Below are 26,325 nucleotides of genomic sequence, written 5' to 3'. Positions count from 1 at the left end.
GGCGCCGCGCGACGTCGTTGCGTCATCAGGCGGCGCCCGCGGCTCATGCGGGCTGCGCTCCGTCCCGCCGGCGGCGGCCGCTCCCGGCCCTGAGGTGAGGCCCGGCCCGTCCGTGCAGAGCAGAACCGCGGCCTCCCGCTCCCAGGGTCCCGGCTGCAGCCTCGCCCTCCCCCCTCGGCCTCCCGCTCCCAGGGGCCCGGCTGCCGCCTCGCCTCCCCCCCCCCCCCCCCCCCCCCCGGCCTCCCGTGAGGGGAAGGGTGCAGGTCGGAGCTGTGCTGCAGGCAGATACCTTCTCCCCCCTCTCCCCCCAGGCCAGGGGCCTGTTGTGCCTTGATTCACCGCCTCTAGAGGGGCACAGGCTGGAGCCCCGGGTCCGGGCTGGCACCATCGCGGGGGGAGCCCCGGCAGCACCGGAAGCTCCCGGGAGGCACCTGGGGGGGCCTGGCTGGAGGGGGCAGGGCCTGGGCGCTGGTGGTTCTCGCCGGGAGGCGATGAGCAGCTCGGCTGGGCAGCCAGGGCCTTCCCTGTAACGCGGGACGCTGAGGGGGGCGGCAGTGGCTCCCGAGGGGTGCTGTGCAGTGAGTCCAGCAGCAATTAGGCGTCCCATCCATACACCCCATTCTTCCTGCTAGTGAATTGACTAGTGGAAGGGCAGAGTGTTGAAAGAAAACCAGTTGCAGTTATGGTGCGCTTCGTGACTGAAAGGCATTTCAGACAGGGCCTCTGAAGCTTTTAAACCCAGCAACTGAGTACGTGGTGTCAGCGCTGCATGCTGGCAGCCTTCCATGAGTGAACTTGCCAAGGAGTGCTGGATTTGTTGGGCATCTGACCCTGAAAACCGTATCTTAACATTTCCTAACTTTTAGTATAGAATTACATTTTGGGAAGGTGCATAGCTTCACAAGAAAGCTGTGATTTCAGCTTTCTCAAAGTTTTGTCATGGCAGTGACTAGCATAAATTCTGTGCTTAAACATCAAAATGCTACAGTAGTGGTCAGCAGTGACTGGAAAACATTTTGTTCACAATACTTTCAGTTAAAGGCAGAAAGGCAGGCATGTTTATTTCCTTGATAAGTTGTTGCAAGAGTGTGTTGTTTTCAGTGTACAAGTGCACCAATGGAAAATTAATGGCATTCAGACCAACTTCTGTGTTTGAATAAAAAGTACGTGTTTACATTTGTGATGAGTTTGACTAGCTAAAAATGATTTTGATTTCTTAGAAAAAAATCGGGAGGCTGGTACAGAAGAAGCACCAACTGCTTATCCTGTTGAGATGTCTTGTAGTCCACTGTTAATAGAGGCAGCGTGTTCCAGCTCTGAGATACAGGGAGCCGCAAAAATGAGAAAAAATGATGCTACTTCCAGATGTTTGGTGAGTGCTTAATTTTTTAATTTAATGTTTGTAAGCATGTGTTGAAAATTAAAAAGGTGTTGCATGTTTTTTTTATTTTTCCTGAGAATTACAACGGTCAAATTGGGAACTCAAAATATCTGTTGTTTTATTGATTGGGATGCCATACTATACAAGTATATAAATACATTTCTATTGTGTATTTCTGTTTATGATAATTACGCTGCAGTAGTTCGTTCTCTCAAATATAAAAAAATTGCCATTGCTACAAGAATGTTTTGAACTAACAATATTGTAGCTGATTTCAGTACTACAGAACAAAGTCCAGTTCAGTCGTGTGGTCTGCATCAGTTACTGCCCTGTCAGTACTTGTGAAGGTCCAGGGGAATGAATGGCTGTTCTTCCAACCAGCCTAGAAGCCTCTAAAATGTCTCTCTGGAGAGCCTGTAGTTGCCCTGTAGATACCTTGTGCTGCCTGTAAATAGTGTCTGTTTATTGTGTCCTAGCAGCCTATTTCATTTGAGTCGTACAGCTGTGATGGAGCTGTGTTGTCAAGATCCATTACAAACACACAGCTAAACAACCAACCCTCCAGTTTTTCTCTGGTAGCCAGCATGCTGTCCAGCAAAACAGAGTTTTCAAAAAAACCATCTTTTGCTTTTTGAAAATGTTACCAAGTCAAGTGGCTTTCAGACGGTCTGATAAATAGTGTATGGAGCAAGTGGGATTTTTCTTAGATCTTCTGTTGTGTATCCAGCTAGAAGGGACACGTTGGTCAACATCATTGTATAGTAGATAATAACTACATACAACAAATGAAGTATCAGCCTTTACTGTAGCTGAGATCCCTGGATGGCTACTTACCTTTTAGTAAGTAAAGATTCAAACTGATAGCATTACTTGCAGTAAAGAAATATGTGTCGAACATGACTTTGGTATATTTGCATTGTTTTTGCAGCCAAGGTTTAGAGTGTGGTTCATTTCTAGAGAAGTAAGTTGAAAGAAGGGTAGCAAGACTTTTCTGGGTTTTTAGTTGGTTGGTTGGGAATTTTTTTTTTTTTGACAAATAAGTGTTTGTTTGTTAAACCTGCTGTTTGTCTTTACCTCTACATGTGGAAACTCTATAGCAAGGTGCTGGTAAGGCTCTTCTATGAAACTTAAGTTTGTAGCCTTTCAGATATTTACTCCAAAGGTCTAAGGAGGTTTTTTTACTGCATGAAGGTTTCTATAGATGTTGTTTTTTCTGAGTGAGGGGGAAGTGTGGGGAAAAAAAAGAAATAATTTCAGGCAATGGACACCATCCAAAAAGTAGGTAGTTGTCCAGGCTGCATTTGAAGGGCATAACTGGTACAAACTTGTGATCTATTTTTTCCTCCCCTCTTTTGTAACTGGGAAAAGGTACTAAACAGTAAATGTTTTTTCAGGTTCCTCTTTCTGGCGATAATGAAAGCAAACCATCAAAATCTATTCAAAGAAAGAGAGTGCTTCCATCTTGGATGCTGGAAAGAGACCTCCTGGTTCAGAGGATTTCTGAGCCTCTAACGGAAGGAGGTAGGTTTGCAGTGTAGTACGTTTGCATACTAATATATATTTATGTGCTTTGATATAACTTTAATTGTAATGGTGGTGGTAGAAAGTATTAATTTGTTACTTCTCTTCCCGTGCTCCATGCCTGGCAGCCAACAGAGACTGACTTCTGCCTCCTTTGTCATCAGTCCTGGGTGTGACAGAGCTCTTTCTGATCAGTTGGGTTTCATTCTGGTGGGTTTTTTTGTTTTGGTTTGGTTTGTGTTTGTTTTTTTTTTTAATGCCAGGTAACATACTCTCTTTGGACAGCTGCGTGTTGGGAGCCCTTTCCTATAAACTCGCCTGTTTTGTTTACCGTGCAAATTGTAGGTAGCTTCTGTACCTTTAATTCCAAGCCTTCTCAACGTTTTAAGTCACTCATGTATTGCCCTTCTAAAGTGAGATTCTTCTGATTTCACAAGTTTTGCAGGTGGGGTTTTTTGGGTGGTGTTGTGTGTTAGTTTTTGAGCTGTGACTGAATCAAACTTGATCATTTAGTCCAAAGTTACTTCGTAGGAGGAGTAATTCATCACAGCGTAGTAGTTTCTTACCAGTATGAGGCTAAAATAATATTGCATTCCCTCTTGTTTGTTGTGCAAAAGGAAACTGCTGAATGTACGATAAACTGCTGCTGCTGTGTATCAGCGGTAGCGGCAGCAGAATACTGTGTGAAGTTACTATCAACGGGAGACACAAGGGTGCAGCTTTGGTACAATCCCAAGAAAATTTGCTAGCGTGTCTGGCTTTGGTCCTGGGAGCTTGTGAAGACTTCTAAAACTGCCACTAGACATTCTCTGACAAACTTCCGGCAAGGCACTTACTGCTCTGATGGCTTTTACCACGGGGACCGGAGGACTCAAGAAACAAGAGGATGATGACTACGTACATTAATACTCCTCCAGAATTTCTGTCTTTCTCTGTACTGAAGATGGCGTGCCCCACCCTGCTTGCTGTTCTGTGGGGAGGTGGTTTAGGTGCTAACTGCTGAGTTTCCTTCGGTAGTCAGTGTTCAGTGTATGAACTGTGGCAGGCGGGTGTGTGTCCGCTCCTCTGTGTCCGACAGCTAGTTTAATGCCTCTCTTTCCACCTCCTGTTTCTGCTGAGGTGGTGTAATGCCCAAGCAGGCCCGCAGAAGTGTTTCATGCGGTGCCTGACCGATTGCTTCTTACATCCTATAGTAAATGCAGGTGTCTGTATAGATTGACCTGGGCCATTGTGGCTTAAAGACATTAGTTGTATGCCATTGATTACCCTGCCTATTCCTTTCCTCAGAAGCTAATTTTGAGAAAATTAGAAGAAGCAAAAGAAACTACTTTTTTTATTATGATTTCATTTCCCCCCCTTACTTCCCCTTTCAAACTCTAGACTGTTCCCTGCTGGCTTATTCCCTCAGATATAAAAATTGCACGTACCAGAGGACCTCTGCTGACTGTCTTTAGTCCTGCGCTAGCGTGATTGCTTTCTTGCGTTTGGAGGGGGTGTATGTGTGTAGGGTGAGGGGTTTCGTTTGTTTTGTCTCCGCAAGTACTGTAATTTTTGATATGTGTGTGTATCTAATGTTTGTTTCAAAGGCTGAACGCTTTGGTCAGGTAGCTGTAGAGATTTGAAGCTGTGTGGGCCAGGGACACCTGTGTGCTGTTGAAGGCCTGACCTTGGGGGAGCTAGGGATATGTATGAACACTACTGGAGCTGTTTAAAAAATCCCTATGTGAGGGAATGATTCTAGTTTAGGATGGGCTGCTTTAATAAAACAACCGATCTCTTCTGCAAATCTAAAATATTTCCTTAAAACTGTGAAACAGTTTGCATCTTTCTAAGGTGATATTGGGTGGGAAGGTAGAAAGGTAGAGAGTAAATCTAAAAGGCTGCCCCTTTTTTGTTTTTCTTCTCCCCCTGTCTGTCTTCTTACTGGGAAGGTAACACTGGTTTGTGATTTTGAAGTCAAACATTAAAATTTGAAACATTCCTTGCTTTGTATACATGACTCTGGCACATGGCTATTTTTTGAAGGGGGAGAGTTTTTGAAGTCTTGCAAAATGGCATCAAGTATTTTCCTTCTGCATGCGTTTTGCAGCAGATGGAGCTGTATGGCCCTGGCTGTCTCCCAGCTGTGTATCCAGAAATACCACTTCAGGACAGAGATCTTGCGGTTTTCTGAGCTGTGAAGCTTTCCAATGGGAGGCACAACGTTCGCTGTCTTTCTGTTGGTTACTGGCCGATGAAATAATGGGCTGTGATGTGGGTGACTAGGCAGGTGGGCATACCCTGATTTTGCTGTGTCCTAATTGATGTTTGTGTGCATAAAGTGGTTATCTGAGGTGATAGTAACACAAAAGATCTGTGGTAAAAGTTGTCCTTGGACCGAGTAGTTTACTGATCCGCTCCTATTGTGTAAATGAAATTGTCAGTGGCACTGATACATCAATCCCGAATATCCTTTGCCACATATTTATTGTTTTCCTCCAAATTTGCCCCTCAAGCATCTGTTTCATTCTAAAATATGCTTTTTATTCCTGTAAGCAGGAAATGAAAAATGTGTGGTTGAAACAGCACATGCCCAACACTGCTATTTCTCATGCTTTTTGCCCAATGTTCTGCTTCAGCGCAGATGTAGATTTCTAATGTGGTCAGGATTTCACTGTAAAAAGTTGCATTCCAAAAGAACCCTTTTGTTTTTCTTTTAAGGTAGTAGAATGAAAAAAGGCCAAGGGAGAGGAGGAAAAAGTAATATGGTGTCATTAAAACCAGAAGTAAATGTGCAGCAGAAAAAGAGATTAGCTTCTGAAGAAACTGCAGAGGATTTTGAAGGTGAAGAGCAAGATCAAGGGAAAAGGAGCTGTCTTTCCATGCCTGTCCCTTCATCTCAGGTAATTTTTTGGCTCAGGGAAGAACCGTGGTATTTCAAAAACTGAGACTGTAGTTCACAGTGTGGTGTTGAAGGCTGGGTCTACGTGTGTTCTGCTTGTAATTTGTTGTTCAACAGTTGTTTTGAAATGCCAGTCCATTGGAGAGCTCTATAGCGAGGGTGGTGGAAGCCTTCATGAGACTAGGTTTTTTGCACTTCTTCCTTGGGATCTGGAACTTTGGCTCCCAAAGTTCCACAGAAATACCAGACTTTTCAGCTTTACAGCAAGAGGCTGGTAGACATGGGCCAAAGTACTGGTCCTAGGAGTGGCTTGGTGTGTGGTTTCTTTCTCCGAGAACCTTTTAGGGGTAGGTGATGGTATGACACTGATGTAATGTGGTACTGGACTTTGCCCAAACTCGTGCTGTTCTCGGTAAAGTTTTATGGTCAGGGAACGATGGTACATGGCGTAGCAACTGCTGCGTTTTGAAGAAAGGTAGCATGGAGTGTGCTTATGCCACAATCTCAAAATCTGAGTCAAAAAAGAAGGAAAGACAAGAAAAAGTAATCTGAAATCCAAAATGCTCTGTGGCAATAAGTGAACAGACACTTCAGCTGGTCAATCTCTGTGTGTCCCCAAATTACAGCTGCGTTTATAGGCAGTGAAATGCTGCTAGTAATGAAAAGAGGAGGATCGTTACCAAAGTGAAACAGTATTTTGGTGAGAGCAAACTGAGGCTTTCACTGACTTTTCCTTTAAGTGAACAGCCTGGGGGAGGTGTTTCTAATCTCTAGCATTAGAATTGCCTGGATCTGTTCTAGGATCTATAAAACACTTAAAATACCGTTACTTGATAATGCTTTGTGGATTTTGACACTGAAAACTCTTAGGGTTTTGTTTTTTAATTAAATCTTAAGGTTAGCTGAAATGAATTACTCCTGGCGAGCGTACCCTTCGGGATAGTTGGGATATAAAGTAGTGGCTCTTTTTATCTGAAGAAGTGTTCTGACTTGTGAGCTTGTATGAAGCCTTACTTATTTTCTCCTAATCATTCTAGAAATATTTCTTATCTGAAGCACAGTGTACTTGCCTTCAGAACTTTGCAGAAAAAATAATAGGTTAGTTCAAGCACAAGTAATAATCTTAGAGAGCTCTAAAAGACTGGAATTTTGATATCAAAACCAGAATCACGCCGCTGCTGTCATAATGAAGGCAACTGAGAAAATGTAGTGTAGGGTAGGAACTGAAAAGATTCTTAGTTCTTTTAAGTGCCAGCAGCCACCAGATGGCAGAGAGGTCACACACGTGTCATAATGAGTGCCAGTAGCGCTGTTGTCTTTGGTTTTCTTTGATTCCGACCTGTTTTTTAACTAGTCATCATCATACCTGTGGAAGTGTTTAGTCTCATTACATACAATACAGGCATGTGATACGTAGTATGAAGTATGTAGCAGAGAAGTCACAAGTGGAAGTGGCAAATTAGAGTCATTTAGTTCTGCTTTGCAAATGAAGGCTTATTTCCTAAGCGGCAGTTGTTTACTGAGCCTTAATTTGGGAGTCTTAATAAAAAAAGTCACCTTTGTCTCCAAGCCGACTTACTAAATCTGCTGCTGTCTGGATCATTTGATACTAATTCTGACTTTGCCCTTTCTTAATCACACCGCTGCTCAAATGTAATTGCCTCGGGTTTTGGTTAACAGTTTATGAGGCTTGCATTGAAAGGAACAAAATCAAATAGGTAACTGCCACCTGATTTTCCAGCTCTGCCAAACACATCCATGTAAACTAAGTATACATCTCCTGGAGGAGGAACTTAGATCATAAACTGTAGAGAGCAGAAACTTTTGAATAGTTTGGTAATGTACCAAAGTAGTTCAGCCTTCGATACAGGTCTGCTTCTGGGTGACGTCTCAGTTGTTGGGACAGTACTCTTGTCTTGGTTACGTATCTCGTATCCTTTTTCTAAAGCACACATCTCTTATTTTCAGCGTACGTGTGTTCCAAAATTTAAAATGCAGTATTTGTCAAAAGGGAAATTTTTACTTAATGGTGTCTACTGACAAACTCTTTTATGATTTAGAGTCACAAGCTGAAGCGTTTAAGATTTATTGGGGTGGGATTAAGCTCAAGGTATGTGTCATGAATTCCCTGTATCTCCTGCATATAGATAAATATATATCTTCCATCTAGCTTGCTATTTAAGGGATTGAAATTGATTATTGTATAGGAGGGTACGTTCTTATAGAGGCTACTGTATTGTCACATGTATAATCCGCATTCCTTTTTCAGGAGCAGTACTTCTAATCAAAAGTTAGTTTAAACTGAAGTCCTTGGACTATTCACAAACGAGGTGGTGAGAGAGGAGCCTGACCGTGTCGTGAGGGAACTGAAGCTGAGGACAGGAGCTCTAGAATAAGTTTTCCTTTAAAGTGCGTGTGTGTTCTGAACTTGAGCCTTTCATTCAGCAGGTGTATTTAGCAGCTAACTTGAGTTTGGAAAGTGGAGTAGAAGATTTTAAAGGCTGGACCAGATGATCTTTTGAGGTCCTTTCCAACCTGGGCTCTTCTATGATTCTCTCACTTTGAAAACAGGAATGATGAGGCGGAGTTTACCTTAAAGCTTTTAATTCTGAAGAGTGTACATTTTCAGGTCCTTCAAAATGTAACCTTGTTCCACAGAATGCATCTGGATTTCCTCTTGAGAATACCATGAGAAACATGGAAGGAAATGGCAAGACTGGAACAAAAACCCCTGGAAGTTCTCTGGAAAAAAAAGATAGGCAGCTGCATAGTAAATTGTCTAAAAGAGTAGGTCAGATCTCCAGTAAAGAAAATAGAATTGAGGAAACAGAAAACAAAGAGCAGATTACTGGTTCTACAAGCCAACAAGCTGACTGGGGCAGGACTTCCCAATCTTTTGGTGCCCAGGAAGGGATTCTTGAGCCTGATGCAAATCTGGATTACAAGACTGAGATTTCTGATTCAACCAGAAGTGCAGATACTTCAGAAAGCTCCAAACACAACAAGCGTAAGAGGACACCTTGCATGTATGGAACAGGCTGTTACAGGTAAAGCAAAAATAAAACTAGCTTAAGCTGGCTTGTTATTAAGAAGTACTGTGTTAGCTACAGAAGAGTAAACAGTAAAGTGGTTACAAGCTTTGATTTGAAAAAGATCTTTTGGTAAACAGGGGACTGATGAGAAACCAATGGCATAACAAGAATTCTAAAAGTCTAAGAGGAGGAGCCAGGATGTCTTGCTAACTGCCAATATAACCTCAACAAGGGATGATTTACTTCACCAAATTGAACAATGCAGTGTCGTAGGAAATAAGGAACAAAGGTCCACTTTAAAAAGAAAAGAAAGAAACCCCGCTGTGTGTAGAGTACATGTACCAGCAGGGAGAAGAGATGTAAATGATTGAAATGCCCAACATAGACCCTGTAGGCTTATTTTATTAGCAGCTGAAATTTTTATGAAAGATGAAGTTATTGCATGCTTTGTGATCTGAATATTGAAAATACTTACTATTTGTTATCCCTAAATAATGAAGAACTACTTTTGTTATAACTTGGCCAGTCTGCACTTTTGGGTTTTTTTTAAAGCATTCGGTCCCCCCTTAAAACCCGAACAAGACACACTTATAAACTCCCTGTTAACCCTTATCTGGTCAGTACCTTTACCTGGTCAGTGTCTTTGGTGATACTTCAATTGAGGGACAATATATTATTTTTTTTTTTTCTGCTACTCATATCCCCTCGATTCACGGTGAAGGATCTGTCATACAGATGTTTTGTGCGCTACAAAGGTTGCAGCGAAGTTAAAAAACTCCAGTGCTGCATGCCTGGTCTCCTGCTAGTTCTTTCTGCCCAGGAAAGGTCTGTAGTGTGGTGTGTTAATGTATTGAATGGAAGATAGGAATCTAGAGGTGTTCCTGAGGCTAGGAAGTGACCAGTGACCTGCAAACTGCATTTTGGAGAAGGTTTTGAGCTCCAGGTAAATCCATGTACATTGGAAGCACAAAAGATAAGGCTAATCCAGGAAACAGGGGGGCCTGTGATTATTTTTTAAGAAATTATTATTACTATTATTGCTTTTGTATTTTTTTCCTCTTCCCCCAAGCGGCTTGAGCGATAGTAGAACCTGAGGTTGCTCAGAAAACAAGCCGGGACAAGTAAAGGGGTTCTTGTATGTATTTGGTGTGCCTATTGCTGCAGGTAACGGTATATCAAAAGCGTAAAGCTGTCGCATTAACGAACACTACAGACTTCAAGTTTACATGTAGCATACTTTCACGCATCTCAATTTTTGCCCTTAATGATTATGAGGGAAACATGTTTTATTAGGCAGTCAAGCTGATCCGGTAGTACAAATGCAGCCTTTAGTTTGCTCCAGCTGCTTTTCTTTTTGCTCAGACAAGTTTTCCCCTGTGTGGGGGTTAAGCTGGTGTAATGCTCTGACATGCTGAAGGGTTCCTAATGTTTTGGAAGGCAAGTTTTAGTTACAGGTAATATGGAATAGGAGTCTGCATGTGCACATTTCTTCTTGGGTCTTTATTCTAAAACATTTGGCGGCAGCACTTTTGGGAAGCGTTGCTTTATAAGAAAAAAGAATGCTCTGAAATAGCACATAACAAAATCTTACTTTGTTGGAGAAATTTGTCAATAGGAAGTATCAAACCCATCGGTTCTGATCTTCAGGAAATGTCATGAGACGAAACCTGCTTGTTTGCAGCAAAGAAAGGTGCTTTGTAGTCTGTCTTGGTGGGCTTGCATTAAAAGCAAATACTAAGTAGTCATTCTGCATCGATGAGATGGCTATGGTGGAGTAAAGCAAGCCGTTGCAGTTACCCCTATTTTTGACAGAAATGTACGCATGTGTGATGTGAATGGACGCTTTGAAGGAACACATGGGTAGCGTATTCAGTTTTTCATTGTGTGGTGTTTTCCTTGAGCAAAACCTGGTTTGTAGAGTTGCTAAGGAAGAGAAGCTGCTTTGAGTGCTCTTTTCAGTACAATGAGTGGTTGGTTTTCGTCTCCTTCCATTCACCTTATGAAAGGTGTCATCTGACACAAGGTGCTGTAGGAGTCAACATCTCAAATGAGGACTGCTTTGGTAACCAAGCCATTTCCTTAAAGTGTTCTTTCTAGGTGAGGTTTCATAGTCATCAAATGTCATTTATCCAATAACTAAATGCTCTTCAGTTTTCTAGTCTTTATTTTGTGAACTCCTATTGAGAGATACTTGCCTTCTGGATATGACAGGCACCTTTGGTAGGTGCCTGGTAGAACAGCACAAACTGAAAAGATGAAATGTTAGTTTAGTTGATTTTATTAGACGTCTCTTACACAACACATGGCTGAAACATTTAGGAAATAACTTTGTAACCCATAGCTCAGTTTCTTCGTTTATGAATTTGAAACCACTGCTTTTGAAAGAATCCAGCTTGATTCACAGCTCTCGCTCCAGAGATTCTTCTTGTTGTCCTCCTCAGTGTGAGATTCCCTTTCTGTGGTAGTCTGAAGCTTTTACCAAATCGAAAGAAACTGCTGTTACCACTAGGAGGCAAAGTGCTCTGTGTATGTTATGTCTGACTATATTTGTTGTCAAGGAGCTGACCCTTTGAATACTGTCTTTGGTTCATTTTCTTGTCTGCTGCTTGTTTTTCCCAAGTTAGAAGAATAGGGAATTAAAAATAAAACCAAATCCGAACCCACCCCCTGATTTCAAGGGCTGCATAGTAGTGGTGTGATACAGCTGAACTCTCATCTCTGAAACTGTCATTCACAATTTTGGTCCAGGGTTCTGTCCTTTTGCTAGCCAGTGATACTGTTCTGTGCTGGCTGGGTGTGTGTGAACCTTTCCTGGAACTGTCAAAGCAGGGCACGCTCAACCAACCTTTGGATTTGTGTGTGCATTCTTCGAAATACTTTGATCTTTGTTTGTTTGTTTATGAAAATCAGTATTTTTCATTTCACCTTAAGCTTGTACATCTGGCAGCTAAAGACTTGCATCTGTCTTTTTTTGAGACCTGTTTTCTAATAAGACTTACAATTTAGAACTTACACCGCAGGTGTGTGTAAGGTGTTTGTAACTTCAGACTTGAATTCCATGGCTTTACAGCTAGTGCTGGTAATTCATTATATTTTCACTACCAGTTTCTTTAGTAGGCTGGGAAAATAAGCCCTTGAGATGGCAGGAGTCTCCTGCGTGTGATTATGAAGAGCCAGGGATTCTGACCTTACCACTTAAATTTGCTTTAGAAGAAGCTTTTAAGATGCTTTTGGGAGCTGCATCGATGAAAACTGTCTTGAATATTTCACTGAGCAACACTCAGCTTCTGCTTGAGATGACTGCATTGATTCTGAAGAACTTTCTAAGTTTTACTTGTGTAATTATTTGTGTAATTTTCTGCAACGCAAAGTGCAAGGACACAAATTCAGAGCTTCTGTATATGTTTATGAGAAGGCAGGTCTCCTAAAACTTTATTCTTAAAATAGGCTCTTCATTGGTTAATTTTTGTGCAAGTTAAGCTTAATGATTTTCTTTTGATCATACTAATAACATATTCCTATGCAGCGAGGTTTTGTTGTAAAACTAAATAACTTTGGAGTGCAACTTCCAGCATGAAAGATGGTGTGCTCTTACAACTGACATCTCTTGTATTCAAAAAAACCCAAACAACCCTCAAACCAACCAAAGTCCCAATAAAAGGAAGAAGATTTTTGCAAGAAGGGATAATATTTGCTTAATAGAAGCTATGCACTTCTCTGCTTCTTTTCATTTTGCTGGATATTGTTGCACAACATATAGAAGTGGAGTGAGTATAAATTATCCACATCAAGGTAAGATAAATTATGATATTTTTTTTTTTCTAGTCCTGAGCATCTGAAGTAGGACATGTTTAAGGTGCTTCAAAGGTAAAGTATAATTTGAGGAGCATCATCCACTGGCCCAAAAAATCCTGAAGCCCAGTGATAGGAAGCATACATCAAGACCCTTTCCTTTTTCTTACTGCTTCCTCCTATACTCTTTTCTCTCTTTCCTCTCCTCTCTCTCTCTTTCCTCTCCTCTCTCTCTCTTTCCTCTCCTCTCTCTCTCTTTCCTCTCCTCTCTCTCTCTTTCCTCTCCTCTCTCTCTCTTTCCTCTCCTCTCTCTCTCTTTCCTCTCCTCTCTCTCTCTTTCCTCTCCTCTCTCTCTCTTTCCTCTCCTCTCTCTCTCTTTTCTCTCCTCTCTCTTCTTTTTTTTTTTCTCTCCTGCAATAAGGGCTGTTTGGTATTGGCCAAATAGCTTTTGAAGTAAATTTTTGAAAGGAACTGGCTGTCACCTAAAACAGAATAGGTTAGCTAATTGACAGCTGTTAGGCCTTCTTTCCTTGGTGACTAGGATCTTATTGTAGGAATAAGTATTAAAATGATTTCACAGAGCATTAGCTGCTTCTGTATCCCTTTGAGAAGATGAATTGTGTTTCAAATGACCGAATTAAAATTCTAGCTAGTATTGCTAGTAAGTTAGCTCTGTGCATTTAGAAAACAAAGCAAGCGGTCTCTAAAATTACTTGGTTTCATCCCATTTATTTTTCAATGGCAAAGGAAGTAGGCAGCCAGCCTGAATTTGGTGGTGTTCCCTGAGAACTTGTGGAATAAAAGACTGCTAGATGCAACTTTGCAATGATATCTAGTGAAACAGTATTGACTTACCCTACAGTCTGCAGAAATTAACAGAAAAGACCAGGACGAGGCGTCTGTCACCTGTGTAAACAGATCTGAGGGACACTGGATCTCTGATAAGTAACTCATGGAAGAGTTTATCGGTAGCTTGCTTGCTGAGTTTCCTGAATGAAAGGTGCCAGGCAAATGGAGATGTAAAGTATTAATACTAAATATCTAGTCTTTTTTTTTGGTGCCTGAATGGTTAGTAGAGCTCACAGCACTCAAGTAATCATTTTGCCAAAGCTGTAACAAAAGCTTTTTTCTTATGTTGTTAGTTGAAATGCTGAAATTAATACTGACTGTTCCACAGAAAGTTCCGAAGAGCCGGTTGTGAATTTAAAGGAAGGAATGCCTGTGGTCAGTGAGGGAGCTGTTGTGTATGTGGCTAGCTACATACATGTTTCTGGCTTTGTGTTTCTCAGTGCAGCAGTAACAAGTACAAATTAAAGCAGTACTCGCTCTAGTTTAAAGTTGTTCCTCTTGCTTGAGGCAAGCAGGTAACTTCTATAATTTGCACAAACATGTTGAAGATTATGTGTTCTGGGAATTAATGTGGTAAATCACAGAAGTATTTTGCGGATATCTTTTCGAAAATCATTTCTTAAAACATCTCCCATTTCTTGCTTTTAAATACGCTTGAGAAAAAGTGTCTAAAAGAAATCATTGGGGAAAAGTAGATTTGCTTTTAGTACAGTATGTTCACACTGTGACATAATTTTTATGTAATGTCTTTTGATTTGTCACATGAATTTCTCCGGAAGTCATGATGTGTTTTTCTGTGTTCTTTTTAACATCGCTTTACAGAAAATCTTCACTAAGTGATGTTGTTTATAGTTGCCGTGTCTTGTACGGTGTGCATGCAAGCCTGTTGCCTAGAAGCAGTAGAAAAGGCCTTTGAATGATGCATATATGTGTATTCACTGCTTGCTCACCTTGGATTCGACTAAGTGTTGTAGAGCACGAAGTCATGGATGCTGGTAATGCGCTCTCATCACTGACGTTGGTGTGGCTCCGAGTTGTGTCTTACGGTACAACTTCATGTCATCGTTGTGATTTGGTATTTCAAATAAAATGCCACGGTAGCCAAGGCAAACCTGAGAGCACCATCAGCGTCATGTCCAGTAGACTGCTCCGTGTTTTGCCAATTGACAGGGTCGGTAGATGGCACACAGACACCAATACACAAAATAACCTTGCTTTACTGTTTGTTTCAAATTAATGCCGAAAATAAGGCATATGCATGTACAAAAGGGTTAGCCTATGATACCCTGATTCAAGCGGTAAAAGAGATAAGCAAGGCAATGCACCCGATCATTACTATTCACCGTTAGCTGTCGTGATTAAGACAGATACATCACCAGTTGCCCTAATACATTACCATCACCCAGATCCGCAGTCGCTGGGGATCTTGTTGCAGCAAGGATCTGGAGAGCCTGTCCCGGCAGCTGGGAAGTCCTACGCAGGGCATCTGGTGGGTGAGGTCTCCAATGTCACTGCGAGAGGCTCCAGCTTTTATGCTAGGGAATAAACAAGTTCACATAATTTCGAATGCAGAAACATCTGGTTTCACTCTCCTGTCAGATCCCACCAAAGCCTGGCCAGGGCTCAGGGAGGACCCGAGGGAGATTCCTGTATCTACTGGATTTTAACCACAGAAAATACCTGGTTTCATGGCCTTGACCACCTGCCTCTAAGCAAGGCTGGACACACGGTATCTTCACTAATGATTATATTTTATCTGTCTTTTGCTGATGGTCATACATAGTTAATGATCGTGCATATTTCGCTAATGTTTGGATACTAAATATATTTAATGTTTGGTTGGTGGGTTTGTCTAGAGGTCAGCTTTGGGTCGGGGCCTGTTGCTCAGGCCTCAGTACTTCATCCCTCTGGAATAATACGCTGGCATTTGAAGTATTCAAGTGAGAAGTAACTTTCATACGGAACAGAATGATTGAGACGTATTGCCTAAAGCTCACAGGTGATCACCGGAGAGCGTGGGAAGTCTCCAGTACTGCAGTTGCTCAGCTGCCATGGGTGATCCTTGCAGCTTGAGCTGAGACTTTGCGAGAGGTTTGTACGGCACTTGCATAGCTCCAGAGGGAGTCCTAACGGAGCAAGCTGCTCAGTAAGATTCGTGCTATATGACTACATCAGTAGATTGTGTATGTGTTGGAGGTCTGAAACTTGAAGCTGGTGGCAAATAGGAGAATTCGTGTTTTAACCTCTTGTGGCATGTGCTGAGACAAAATTTTTCTTCTCTTACCCTGAAAGCAGGTCTTACATTCTGCATAAAGTTAAACGTTAAAAGCTGCTCTTTCTGTAACCACAGAAAAATGAGTTGTCACTGATTCAGTAACACCTTTCTCGTCTCCACCTTCTTGCGTAAAAATTGAATAGTCGGTTCTTGATCTATCTTTGTCTTTTGCAGGAAGAATCCCCTTCACTTTCAGCAGTTCAGTCACCCTCATGATGATGACTATCATGAAACAGAGATCGTAACTCAGGATAACAAAGATAACCGGCCTGAATGTCCGTATGGAACGGCTTGTTACAGGTAAGAAGCACTGTGCAAAATGGCTTGGCTTGTTTTACAGGTTAAGAATGTTCTCCCCTGGAGCTGCAAAATGACTATAGGATAGTGATGTTAAACCTCGACTGTGGCCTTCCAAAATTTGCTGTGGACAGACTTCTACCTTTAAAGCACCCAAGTCTGTGCAAAATTTTTTTTTGTGATTTCAGCTGGCGAACCTGAAGACTTGACTTTTGAAACCTATTCAGCGGCCCAAAAATCAAAACTTTTTCACTTTTCAACATGTAGTAAACTGTTGTTCTTGTATAGAAACAATAATTTATTGTTACGCGTTGTTCCTGATATGTAACTTTTAGTTTAGATATTGATAAAATATTTGTTGAGGTTTTGTACAAACACTCTGTTTTAATCTGTATTTGATGTGTAAGCAAGCATAATTTAGGTACCAGCAAGAAAATCCAGTTCATGGCAGACTGCTGCTTCTTTTAACCACTGTTGATTCAAAAGATCCTTTTGTTCCAGTTGTTTCTCAACATCTAGGTTTTACACTTTTATTTAGCAGAGTTTAATGACTGCTTTGTAATTGGTGCAATGGACAAAAGGATATATTTTGAGGCAACAGCCCTTCTGTGGGGGCATACTGAAACGAACAGCTGCTGTTCAAGATTGTGCTTGAGCAAAACCATTTTCTCTCTCTCCTGGGAAGTGTGATGATCCTAAAGAGCGTGTTCTTTCCAAAATGTAAGAAAATGAGGGTAGCTTTTAGGAAAAAGCCATCTTACGTTCAGCTAACACAGAAGTATTTCTCATCTGAAAAACATCTGTGAGATGAATTTCTCATCTCGGGAGGAGAAATCTGGGTTTATACCGGTCATGAAATTGCCGACATGCTTTCCAGGAGTACAACGGAACTAAAACTGTCTCCCCTTGCAGGTAAGACAACTCCTGTGCTGCATTAGTTGATCTTTTCTTAATCTGTGTTTTATTCTTTTGGGGGTAGAAGCAACAGGTGTCATTTGAAGGGTTTTCATGTTATTTTTGTTGTCTTTATCCGCTGGCTACTACTTGAATACATAATTGAATTATCTAAATGCTATGCCTTGAGTTGGGATCAAATGCTCTGATGCTGACAATACTTGCAAAACACTGAATTAGGCAACTGTTTTTGTTACAGTACAGTGTATTTAATAAAAAGGTGTACTTGCATGTTTTTATTCAGATAACTATCCCTTCTAATGCACTTGTAATGTACTTTAGGACAGCAGTAGCCATAAAACTGTAAATCAACTTGAAGTATGTGAATTTGTCACGTTATTTGACATGAAAATAAGGTATTTCTACTGAAGAGTATGCTGGTTTTGAAGAATAAGAAAACAAATAAATAACTAGTTTTACAAGGCGGTCTTCACAGCAAGGGTGTTTTGTAAAATATCCCCAAAATTCTGCAGTTACAGAAATTAATCTTGTGTTTCAAGCAATGTCACGTGGTATGTCATTCTTAAATAGTGGGCTTTAATTCTTTTCAGAAGCAAAAATTATGACAACTGATCCAGTTTTCTTCCAAAGTTGGATATTTTTTTTTAATTTTCTGCAAAACAGTAAATTGAGCTGAAACTATTTTAACGTGCAGCCTTGAGAAAAGCCTCTAATACACTAACACAACTGATTAGCACGATGTAAGTGGGACCGAGTTAAAATATTAGAACAGCATTGGATAACTGCTTGGGGGGTGGGGGTGTGTGGAGGGGGATAAACCAGCGTGTTATGACCTGGATCACAGCCTGAATGAGGGGAGCATTTACTGCAGATCCAAGAGTAAGTTTAATTTAATTTTTTTCATTGCATTGATGCTGTTTTTTAATAGAAGACATACACACTTGTATGTTGAACTTTCTGGATTGCAGCAGCATATTGCAGAAATGAATAATCTCTCTTAACAATCCTTCTGTGTCCTTTCCCTGTGATACTACTTTGAGACAAGCAATAATTTTCCCAAACTATGTGATTTGTAGCTTTATGTTGCAGAATATTGAAGCTTTGCCTGGTATCTCAGACTTGTGATGCACTGGGCGTGCATTGTGCTTTATGCACCAGAGGTTCATGTTCTGGTTTCGTTTCTAGTGAGAGTAAATAATTGGATCAGTTCTTATTATGCTGAACAAATGCATCTCATCTTACAACTTTGGGAACTATCTCATCTCTTGGTTTTGATCAGCTTTTTTTTTTTTTTTTAATTAAAGGCCGAAACAAGAGGAACTCTTACTGAACCCTTTTTTTTTTTTCACCCTACATTCGATATGCTGAGACACTGCACTAAAGCACTGGTCACAGAATTTTATTTTAAAAAGAAATTAAAATTATTCACAAAATACAAAGGGGTTCTGGGAACTTGCTGAGCTCTTGTTAAGCGTGGAACAAGGTGGCAAATCAAACTTGTGCTGTTTTCTTCTTTGCAGGAAGAATCCACAGCATAAGCTAGAATACAAGCACAGTGCACCTCCAGGTAAGCCAAGTTGTTCAGTATAGCTGAACAAACCCCAAACCCAAATTTTCCCAAATTTCCCAAATTTGGGAAAACCCCAAACCCAGTAATTGATGCCAAAACCTTGGAATAAAATGCTTTAAGTGAGTAACACTGCATTTGCGTCTTGCTCTGTATTGCCCTGCGCCCTTGCTCTTAAGCATGAGGTGCTGCCATTGACACTGATAAGGAAGTTCAGGTTGCTTGGCCGCTGCACACTTAACATTCACTTTTTTAAATGTTTTTCAACTGAAGCAAGATGGTCTGGGTCAGACACCATTGATGTAGTTTGTATGCTTTGTATCTTAGGATTTGAGAAACATGCCACGTGGCCGGTGGCTATTTTCATGAGTTTAACAGGTTTTTTTGAAAATTAAGCATGGTGTAGTGTGATCTTAGCAGATCTCTCTATTCTGCTTCCTCCATTTGGAGCTGGAGTATTACAGTGAAAACAGGGAATACACTGAAGTATTTCTCAACATTTCAAATGGATACTGCGGTAAATTTTTTCTATAGCTTTTTTTCCCATCCCCATAGCATGGATGTTCTGTTGAGGCTTGGAGAGGATATAATTAAAACTGAATCTGAGCTTATATTCTAAAAGTCTTTATATGTTCCAGTAACTAGACTTGTTGAAAAACACAGGGGAATGTACTGTTTACATTTTGTCTGTTCTTAGGTAATTCAGAGATATACTTTGCATTTTTTTGTGCTTCTTCTCAATTATTGGACTTGGAGGGTTTTTTTCCAATTTAGTTCCCAATGCAAAGAGCAATACTTTAGAGCAGAACAGTTATGGAAATGTAATGATAATGCATTTTACTTTAAAAAATCAGGATTATGACGGTATTCCTGCCCCTGGCAGGAGGGGTGGAACTACATGACCTTTTAGGTCCCTTCCAACCCAAACCATTCTATGGTTCTATGGTTAATAAGGAGAAATTGCATTTATGGAAACAATGGTGTGAAATACTTAAATGCTTTGAAATACTGCAATTTTCTGCTTTAAAAACCGCAACCAGTACTGATGACATTTGTCTACAGGCAGCATGGTTCCTACTTGTAAGAGTTGTTCATCTGGGTAATCTTTCAAGAATCATTTAATTAAAAAAAAAGGTCTTTTGGGGGCAGCAGAGTAGTTTTTACACTTGTGAAGACAGCACAACCATTGCAGCATTTCTTTTAATAAGTCAGTCTTCTGTTGTAGCAACCCCTAGGAATAACCCTTATTGCTATGTTGTACTCTGACCTGACTAATAACATTTCTTTCTTTAGTAACTGAAAGACGAACACGACAACGAACTTCAAAAAATGGTATGTTCTGATGGTATGAACGGGCACATCATCATGGGATGCAACTGATCTGCTTTGGGTTTTGGGCATTTAGTAGTGCTGGAGATGCTTGATAACACTTACCTGAGGAGAAGGTAGTCGTTATTTTAATAAAACTCTGCTTCCTTTTTCACAAGTAATAGTGCTGAATTGGATTTGTGCCAGGCGTCCTGGCTGAGCACACCTGTACTTCCCTGGAAGCGGGCAGCGAAACAAACAAATGTTTTAAGGAGAGACGAGTGTGACCAAACCAATTCTTCCTTCCTTCCTTAAACAGGGTTCATAATAGGACGAAAGGAGCCAATAGTTCATCCACAGCTAGTTAAGGTTACCCCATGAAGACTGATGGCTCTTGAAACATTGAGATATTCCTTCTGCGTTGCATTGACCTCGAAATAACTTTCAAATGATACCTGTGGATGTGGTGATGAGCTTTTCTTATATTTACTCTGAGGTATTGTTGTTACAGGCTTGTTAGGACTGAAGTGTAGAAGAAGGGTAATGCCTTTCAGCTGGGGGCGGCATTCACTGTAAACTACGCCTGTGTCCTGCAAACTTTAGTTTCTAGGCATCAGTGAGCATTACGTAGTATCACAGGCAAGCTGTAGTCTCTCTTGATAATGTAACCTGTAATACTGTGTATGAGTATCTCCTCCATTCACCAGTAGTACACCTAGCTTGCTTTGCTGCTGCCAATAATATTAGCTTACATGTTGCAGGTGCATGGGCTCCAGTTTTAAATATCCTTTAGGTCTGTTTCCAGGCATCTTTTGTGTCTCAGTTTCAGCTTCCAAATGTGAAGCTTCCTGTTATTTCTAAAAGAATTTAAAAGTGAGCTTTGAAGAGCAGTCTGATAGTCTGATAATATGCCGTCTTTACGTTCACTGGCCTGAACAAGGCATGAGGATGTGGAACTGCTGCCTCTCGAGTGGAAGTGGGAACTAACTTGATGTCTTTGAGATCACCAAGGTGTGGCTGGACATTTCCTAAAGAAATCTTCAAAATAGAGAGATACGCCTTCTAGAGAAAGTAAATTGAAGTGCAAATAGCTGTAGTTTTCTAGACAAAGTGTTTTGGCCTCCATTCTGTTCTGTGACTTGCTTTCCACTCAGAAATTTATTTCCCATCCCATTTCCTTATCATGTATGTGTGTACTTTCGCTGCCACTGAATGCTTGGTGTGGTTGTATCTGTGCACTAGCGTGTTCTGAGGCATACTTGTTAGCTGTATGCTTTGCCACATCCCATGGTGCAAGTACGAGCCCCATCTTGATCGCCGCTGCCTTGCAGAAAAGTGCATTGTAGAGTGGTGAAAATTGTTAGCAGCATTGTAAGTGCAGCGAGTGGTTAAGACTTTATAATGCAGCAAGCTGGACTGTGTGCATATCTGAAGCTAATTAAAGCTAATCTTGAAGGTTTTAAATTGTAGCTGTGCCTTTCATAAGAACACCTTCCTTACTGGAATGGTAGATCCTGCGCGTGCAGCTCATGGCAGGTGGTCAGCCAGGTATGGCTATGGATGGAAAAGTGCTTCTCTTGTAAGCGTGTAAAACTTTGACGTGGGAGTGAAATTCAGTCTGTTAAATTCAACTCCTCTTCCTAAGAACGAACCAGGGAAAAATTGATATTCCATGCACAGTGGGAAGAAGGTAATTCACTCGTTAAAGTTCTGTTTGTATTTGATGATTTTTTTAAATTTATTTTTTCCCCTCAATATCTTGTTGACTGGCTTGCTTAGTTGTCTTGAGGGCAAAGCCTGTAAAAGGTTGCACTCAGCAAGCTCGCATCTGAGGCGGTCGTACCGAGCCATGCAAGATCACACAGGCAGGGTTCCATTAGCCTTTATTTCGTGCTGTTTGGCACAACTGCACTGGTAAGCACAGCAGGATTAATTTCCGTACAAGTGTACTGAAACTCCACCAGCCAAGAGAAGGAGGGTGCCATCTACATGGTACTTGCCACGTTTAGTTTTTAACATCGTTAGTGTAATTGCTACGAGATGGATTCCAAGTTGCCCATAGAGAATGTGTTCTGTGTTCTGAGAAATAGTCTAAGGCTAATTACTGGGGGAATAGCTGTAAGAGACGAAGGAAAAAAAAAAGGAGAAAGGCTAGAGTTACGTTGTCATTACATTGTCACTGCTGAATGACCTTACTACCTTGTTGCTACTGGGATGAACGACCTGCTGTGGCTATGGACTATGCATAATTCTCCTACACACTTCTTTGTATGTTATCTAGCAAGCTGATCAGGTCATTTCCAAATACAACCCTGTGGAAAGGGGTGGTCAGCAAGCTTTTTCTCCCCACGTAAAGGACATACTTTCAGAGAATGTTTCAAGGTCATCTTTATAAATATGGAACAGGGGAAAGGCAGAATTGTGCTTAATGAGCAGCTTCAGGGGCTGTGGAGCTGAATGAGACTATAGCAGAAAGAGATGGCGTGAGAAGACCTGGACGGAAGTGCGTCATTTGCTGCTGAAATCTAAACACATTGGTGGATGGGGATGAAAAACATAGTATGCTCCTCGTACATTTGTAGGAAACATATGGAAGTCATCAGTATTTTTTGCAGAATTCCTATTTCTGTTGTAAAATACCTGCAGTGCTGTAAGAGCAGCTTTTCTTTGCTAAGCAGGTCTTGGGCTTACTATTCTCACAGGCCTCGTTTGAGAAGGGAGGTTTTGTTCTTAATGTATTTAGCATCTTTGTTTCAGCGTCTCCCTCTGAGACGTAATTCCTTCTGCACAACATAGTCCGTGATTCTTAGAAGAAATTCTGCTGTTATGGGTAAACATGGGCATGATTACTTTCCTCTAAAGTCTGGTAAACAGTAAACTAGCAAGCATCATATGGGCTTACAGCTGAAACTGACAGTTGGACATTTTCAGGATTTTCTGCTAGGTGGTGCACAGTATAGATTGCTGCCCACAGGATATCTCTCAGTTGTAGTATCGGCTGCGTCACACATGGCTGACTCTATTCGAGGTAGTCATTGGGTGCCTCTGTAGCACAGTTCACCCATAAAATTGTGTACCTTTGAGGGACTTGACTGCTACTGTAAATGCTTTTGAAAACCTTGGGTGAAAGCTGCTATAGAGTATAAAATGTTAATCAGACCATAAGATAATGCTGGAATAGTAACATTCCCACTAGCAGAAAAATGTAACTGACAGAGGATGTGATCTGACTACATCAGGTGCTGGTGTTCTTGCTTGTTCACCACACGCACAGCTTGAGTGTCTGGAGCTCTGACCCGAGGTTTCAAGAAGCTGCGAAGACACTTGAGGTTGATATAAACATGGCTGATTTGGACTGGGTTGTGTAGCTGAGAAGAAAAGGCACATTTCTAGTTTCATATAAAAGATGATAAGAACTGCCTAACAGATAAATGACTTGTATGAGATCATTGACAGGTTATCTCCAGATGAGAGAAGAATGCAGAAAGCGGAGGCTGGGGGGAAAAGGAACAAATACAGCTTTACTCAGGGGTATGACTTAAGGGCAGCATAACATGAGTGGAACATTAACAGACGGTGGCTAGTTAGGAATTGCGGGCATGTAGGGAAAAGGGAGGTAGCATAGGCTGGTAGAGCAATGGGTGTGCACATCTGGCAAAGTCCAAAAGCAGTGGAAATCAACTTGTTAAAGGTTCACAGCTACTGGTAAGTCAAAGGAGAAGGCAATGCTGCTATGGCGGCAACTTTGCCCAGATGCTACCAAGTCAGGTAGATAAGGCTTCTTCAAAAAGCAGGATTACCCTGTCTCTGGGAATTGGTTTAAATATGCCAACGTATTTGAGCAATTAAAGGATGACTGCAAGACAAGCTGCCTAAAAAAAGTTTAAGAACATGCTGTGAGCAGCATCCATTTCTCATACATAGAGGTTTCCAAGTCTTTGATTCCTGCCAGTACAGAGTATTGTGACATACTGTGAAGACAGAAGGCAATTTAATCACAACGTGTAGGTTGTGCAGAAGATGGATAGGCAGCAGATGAGACAGCAGTGCGATAGAGTAGACTGAACTGGGAAATGGGTAGGCTGCCTCCAGCTCAGGAAAGAAGTGTTCAGCATTTGTTGTTTCCTTAACCTGTGTTCAGAAAGGAAGCACAGACTACCCAGCACAGATCCAAGTTGAGAGCGTAGGAGGCGAGTGATCTATGAGATTGTCTTTGCTCACCTGAAGCTCAGGAAGGAAGTGAATGGGAATTCAAAGCCATGTCAGATTCCAAAGCGCAAGAGTATAAAGTAGCCCTAAGTAAATATGGATGGGTGCAGGCAGAAAATTTAGGGTCAGAATAGCTGTCTAGAAAGAGCTAGGGGCTAAATGCCAAGAAAGATGCCTTGTTTAGGTACAGAAGTAACAGGAAGAAGACCAGGGAAATTGTGTATGCCACTGCTTCAGGAAAGGAGAGTTGTCAGAAGACGTTGTCTGATACTGGTTTCTTCTGATATCAGAAGATGTTGTCAGAAGAGGCCTGATTACTGTTTTCCAAGTGCTGGAAGAAAAGCCACTAGGGAGAACTTTCTTAATTGATCAGACTGGTAAGCCCTGCAGAAGTGGTCAGAGAGGGATGATACAGCTTTTCATAACAGTCTTGAAAATCAAACACAAAACTGTCAGCATTGGATAGAGTGCTTTAGTTGAGCCTTTCTCCTGTTGAGGAGAGGGGCTAACTAGATGGCCCCTGCAAGGTCTCTTTAGTTCTGTATTTATTATTCATGAATATATGGCATTGTTGTCCCTACAGGAGAAAGGGCTGTGGAGAAAGACGGTGCCAATGATGATGAACCAAATGAGTATGACCTTGGTGACAGCTTTAGAGATGATGAGGAAGAGGAGTGCGAACCTACCGACGAAGACTCTGACTGGGAACCAAGTTCAGAAGACAAGGATAACGAAGATGTTGAAATGCTTTTGCAAGAAGCGTCTAGCTTTGTTAGAACCAAAAAGTAGCTGCATGGAACGATGTTACAAATGTCCAAACTGGTTATGGTGAAACATGGGTGTGTAAGGAGGGGGCCTGCTTTGAAAACTGTTTTTTCCTCAGTGATGTAGTCACTGCAGGAGGATTTTAATGAGGGTGAGGGGATTCAGCAATGCCTTTCTTTTCCATATGGGTTTTTTTGTTTTATTAAGTGGTGGAGCCAGAGGACTGAGCTCTGAAACTTTTTTGTGGTTCCCCCCCCCCCCCCTCATTTATCTCTTATGCAACACCATTGGTATTTCATAGTTTGAAATACAGTTTTAAAGGTTGTTAATGCTTCTTCTTGCAGTGCTTGAAAGAAATACTGGCCTTAGGAAAGCCTTTTCTTTTGCTGAAAGACAGTATATACAGTGCTGGATGAAGGGGAGTTACACTGCCCACCTGCAGTATCGCAGACTACTTCTTGGCCATCACTGGGGGGTTTGTCTAAATTTTTTTAACGCTCTTTTGAGTTAGTGCAGTGCTACTGGCTTTCCTCTTGGGTGTCATTTCTTTGATTCTCTTGATGTGCAGGAGTTGAATACAGAATGTGTATATCACTTGAGAACAGTATATCAGCCTATCGAACCGCTTGGTTGTCTAAACAATGATTATGGTGTATTTGCTGTAATTACAGTAGGACCTCTTCCCATGCCTGTACCTCACTGGAATTATGTTCAGTTCACAACAAAGCTGAAGTCTTGGTGACTGGTTTTTTGCACAATTAAACTTGTAACATACTGTGGAAAAAACATTTGCTTGTGTCTCTGTGATTTCTAAAGACTCTTGGAAGATCTTCCCTTCCGTGTGTTCACAGCATGCCTGAGCTTTCAAGAAAGTAAGTTAAAAATTTTAGTGTGTTTCAGGACAGGTGACCGGAGCCGTGTGAATTTGGCACCTTTTTGGGCAGAGTATGGAGATTCTGCAGGGCGAAGTGTTCTTGTGTGGCTCTGGCTGCCCTGGGAATGCCTGCCCAATGGCAGCTGGAGACAGACGTCCAGGTACACTCAAGCTTTTCAGCTGGGTGGCTTGTTGTGCTCTGCTTAAAATGCAGCAGCCGTTGCTGCAAGCTGGCATTGGGCGCTTTTGGACGTGGGGACCATCTTCTGCCAATTGTGTGTCAGAAGCTTCTCTCAAAAATTGTAAAAGTCAAAAATACAAACATTTAGGATGGGCAGCTGTTGCAAATTTGGAGAACATCACCTTCTGTTGGCCAATGGCTTACTGTTTGCTAAAGTTATTCCATGCAGAAAGAATCCGTTTGGTGTTTTGTACAGTGTCTGGTGATTTCTGTGACCATAACCTTCCTCGAGCCAAAGCACTCTATATCACAGCATTATTTTGTGAATGGCTATTTAAGCTGCTCACGGGAGCTACTAGCCTTTACTTTGAAAGCAGAAATAGCTTTTTATCGCTGGACGCTCCCAGTCAGATCTGTAATCACAAAAGCACGTTTGGAAGTAAACTTTGATGTTGCATGATCAGGACTGAAAAACTTG

General features: G+C 41.5%; 1 protein-coding gene across 3 annotated transcripts; it reads left to right on the top strand.

Annotated features, from left to right (window-relative positions):
• The first annotated feature begins 4 nt into the window (after positions 1–4).
• Positions 5–25,580, top strand: APLF (aprataxin and PNKP like factor). Of its 3 annotated transcripts, XM_055713498.1 has the most exons (9): positions 5–94; positions 1,221–1,372; positions 2,776–2,906; positions 5,607–5,784; positions 8,442–8,830; positions 15,906–16,031; positions 18,464–18,510; positions 19,804–19,842; positions 24,611–25,580. In XM_055713498.1, exons 2-9 carry the CDS (start codon positions 1,274–1,276, stop codon positions 24,814–24,816), a joined length of 1,215 nt encoding a protein of 404 aa, XP_055569473.1. In that variant the 5' UTR covers positions 5–94; positions 1,221–1,273; the 3' UTR covers positions 24,817–25,580. The 3 variants fall into 3 exon arrangements, with proteins under 3 accessions (XP_055569473.1, XP_014135419.1, XP_055569474.1); XM_014279944.3 differs by lacking the exons at positions 5–94; positions 1,221–1,372 and adding an exon at positions 4,992–5,171 and having other exon boundaries at positions 2,775–2,902; positions 5,603–5,784; XM_055713499.1 differs by lacking the exons at positions 5–94; positions 1,221–1,372; positions 2,776–2,906 and adding an exon at positions 3,830–3,951 and having other exon boundaries at positions 5,603–5,784.
• The last annotated feature ends 745 nt before the right edge of the window (positions 25,581–26,325 follow it).

This window comes from Falco cherrug, chromosome 6 (genome assembly GCF_023634085.1).
Source record: "Falco cherrug isolate bFalChe1 chromosome 6, bFalChe1.pri, whole genome shotgun sequence".
In the NCBI taxonomy this organism is placed as follows: domain Eukaryota; kingdom Metazoa; phylum Chordata; class Aves; order Falconiformes; family Falconidae; genus Falco; species Falco cherrug.
The sequence above is the reverse complement of the archived record's forward strand: the minus strand, read 5'-3'. Positions and strand labels throughout refer to the sequence as shown.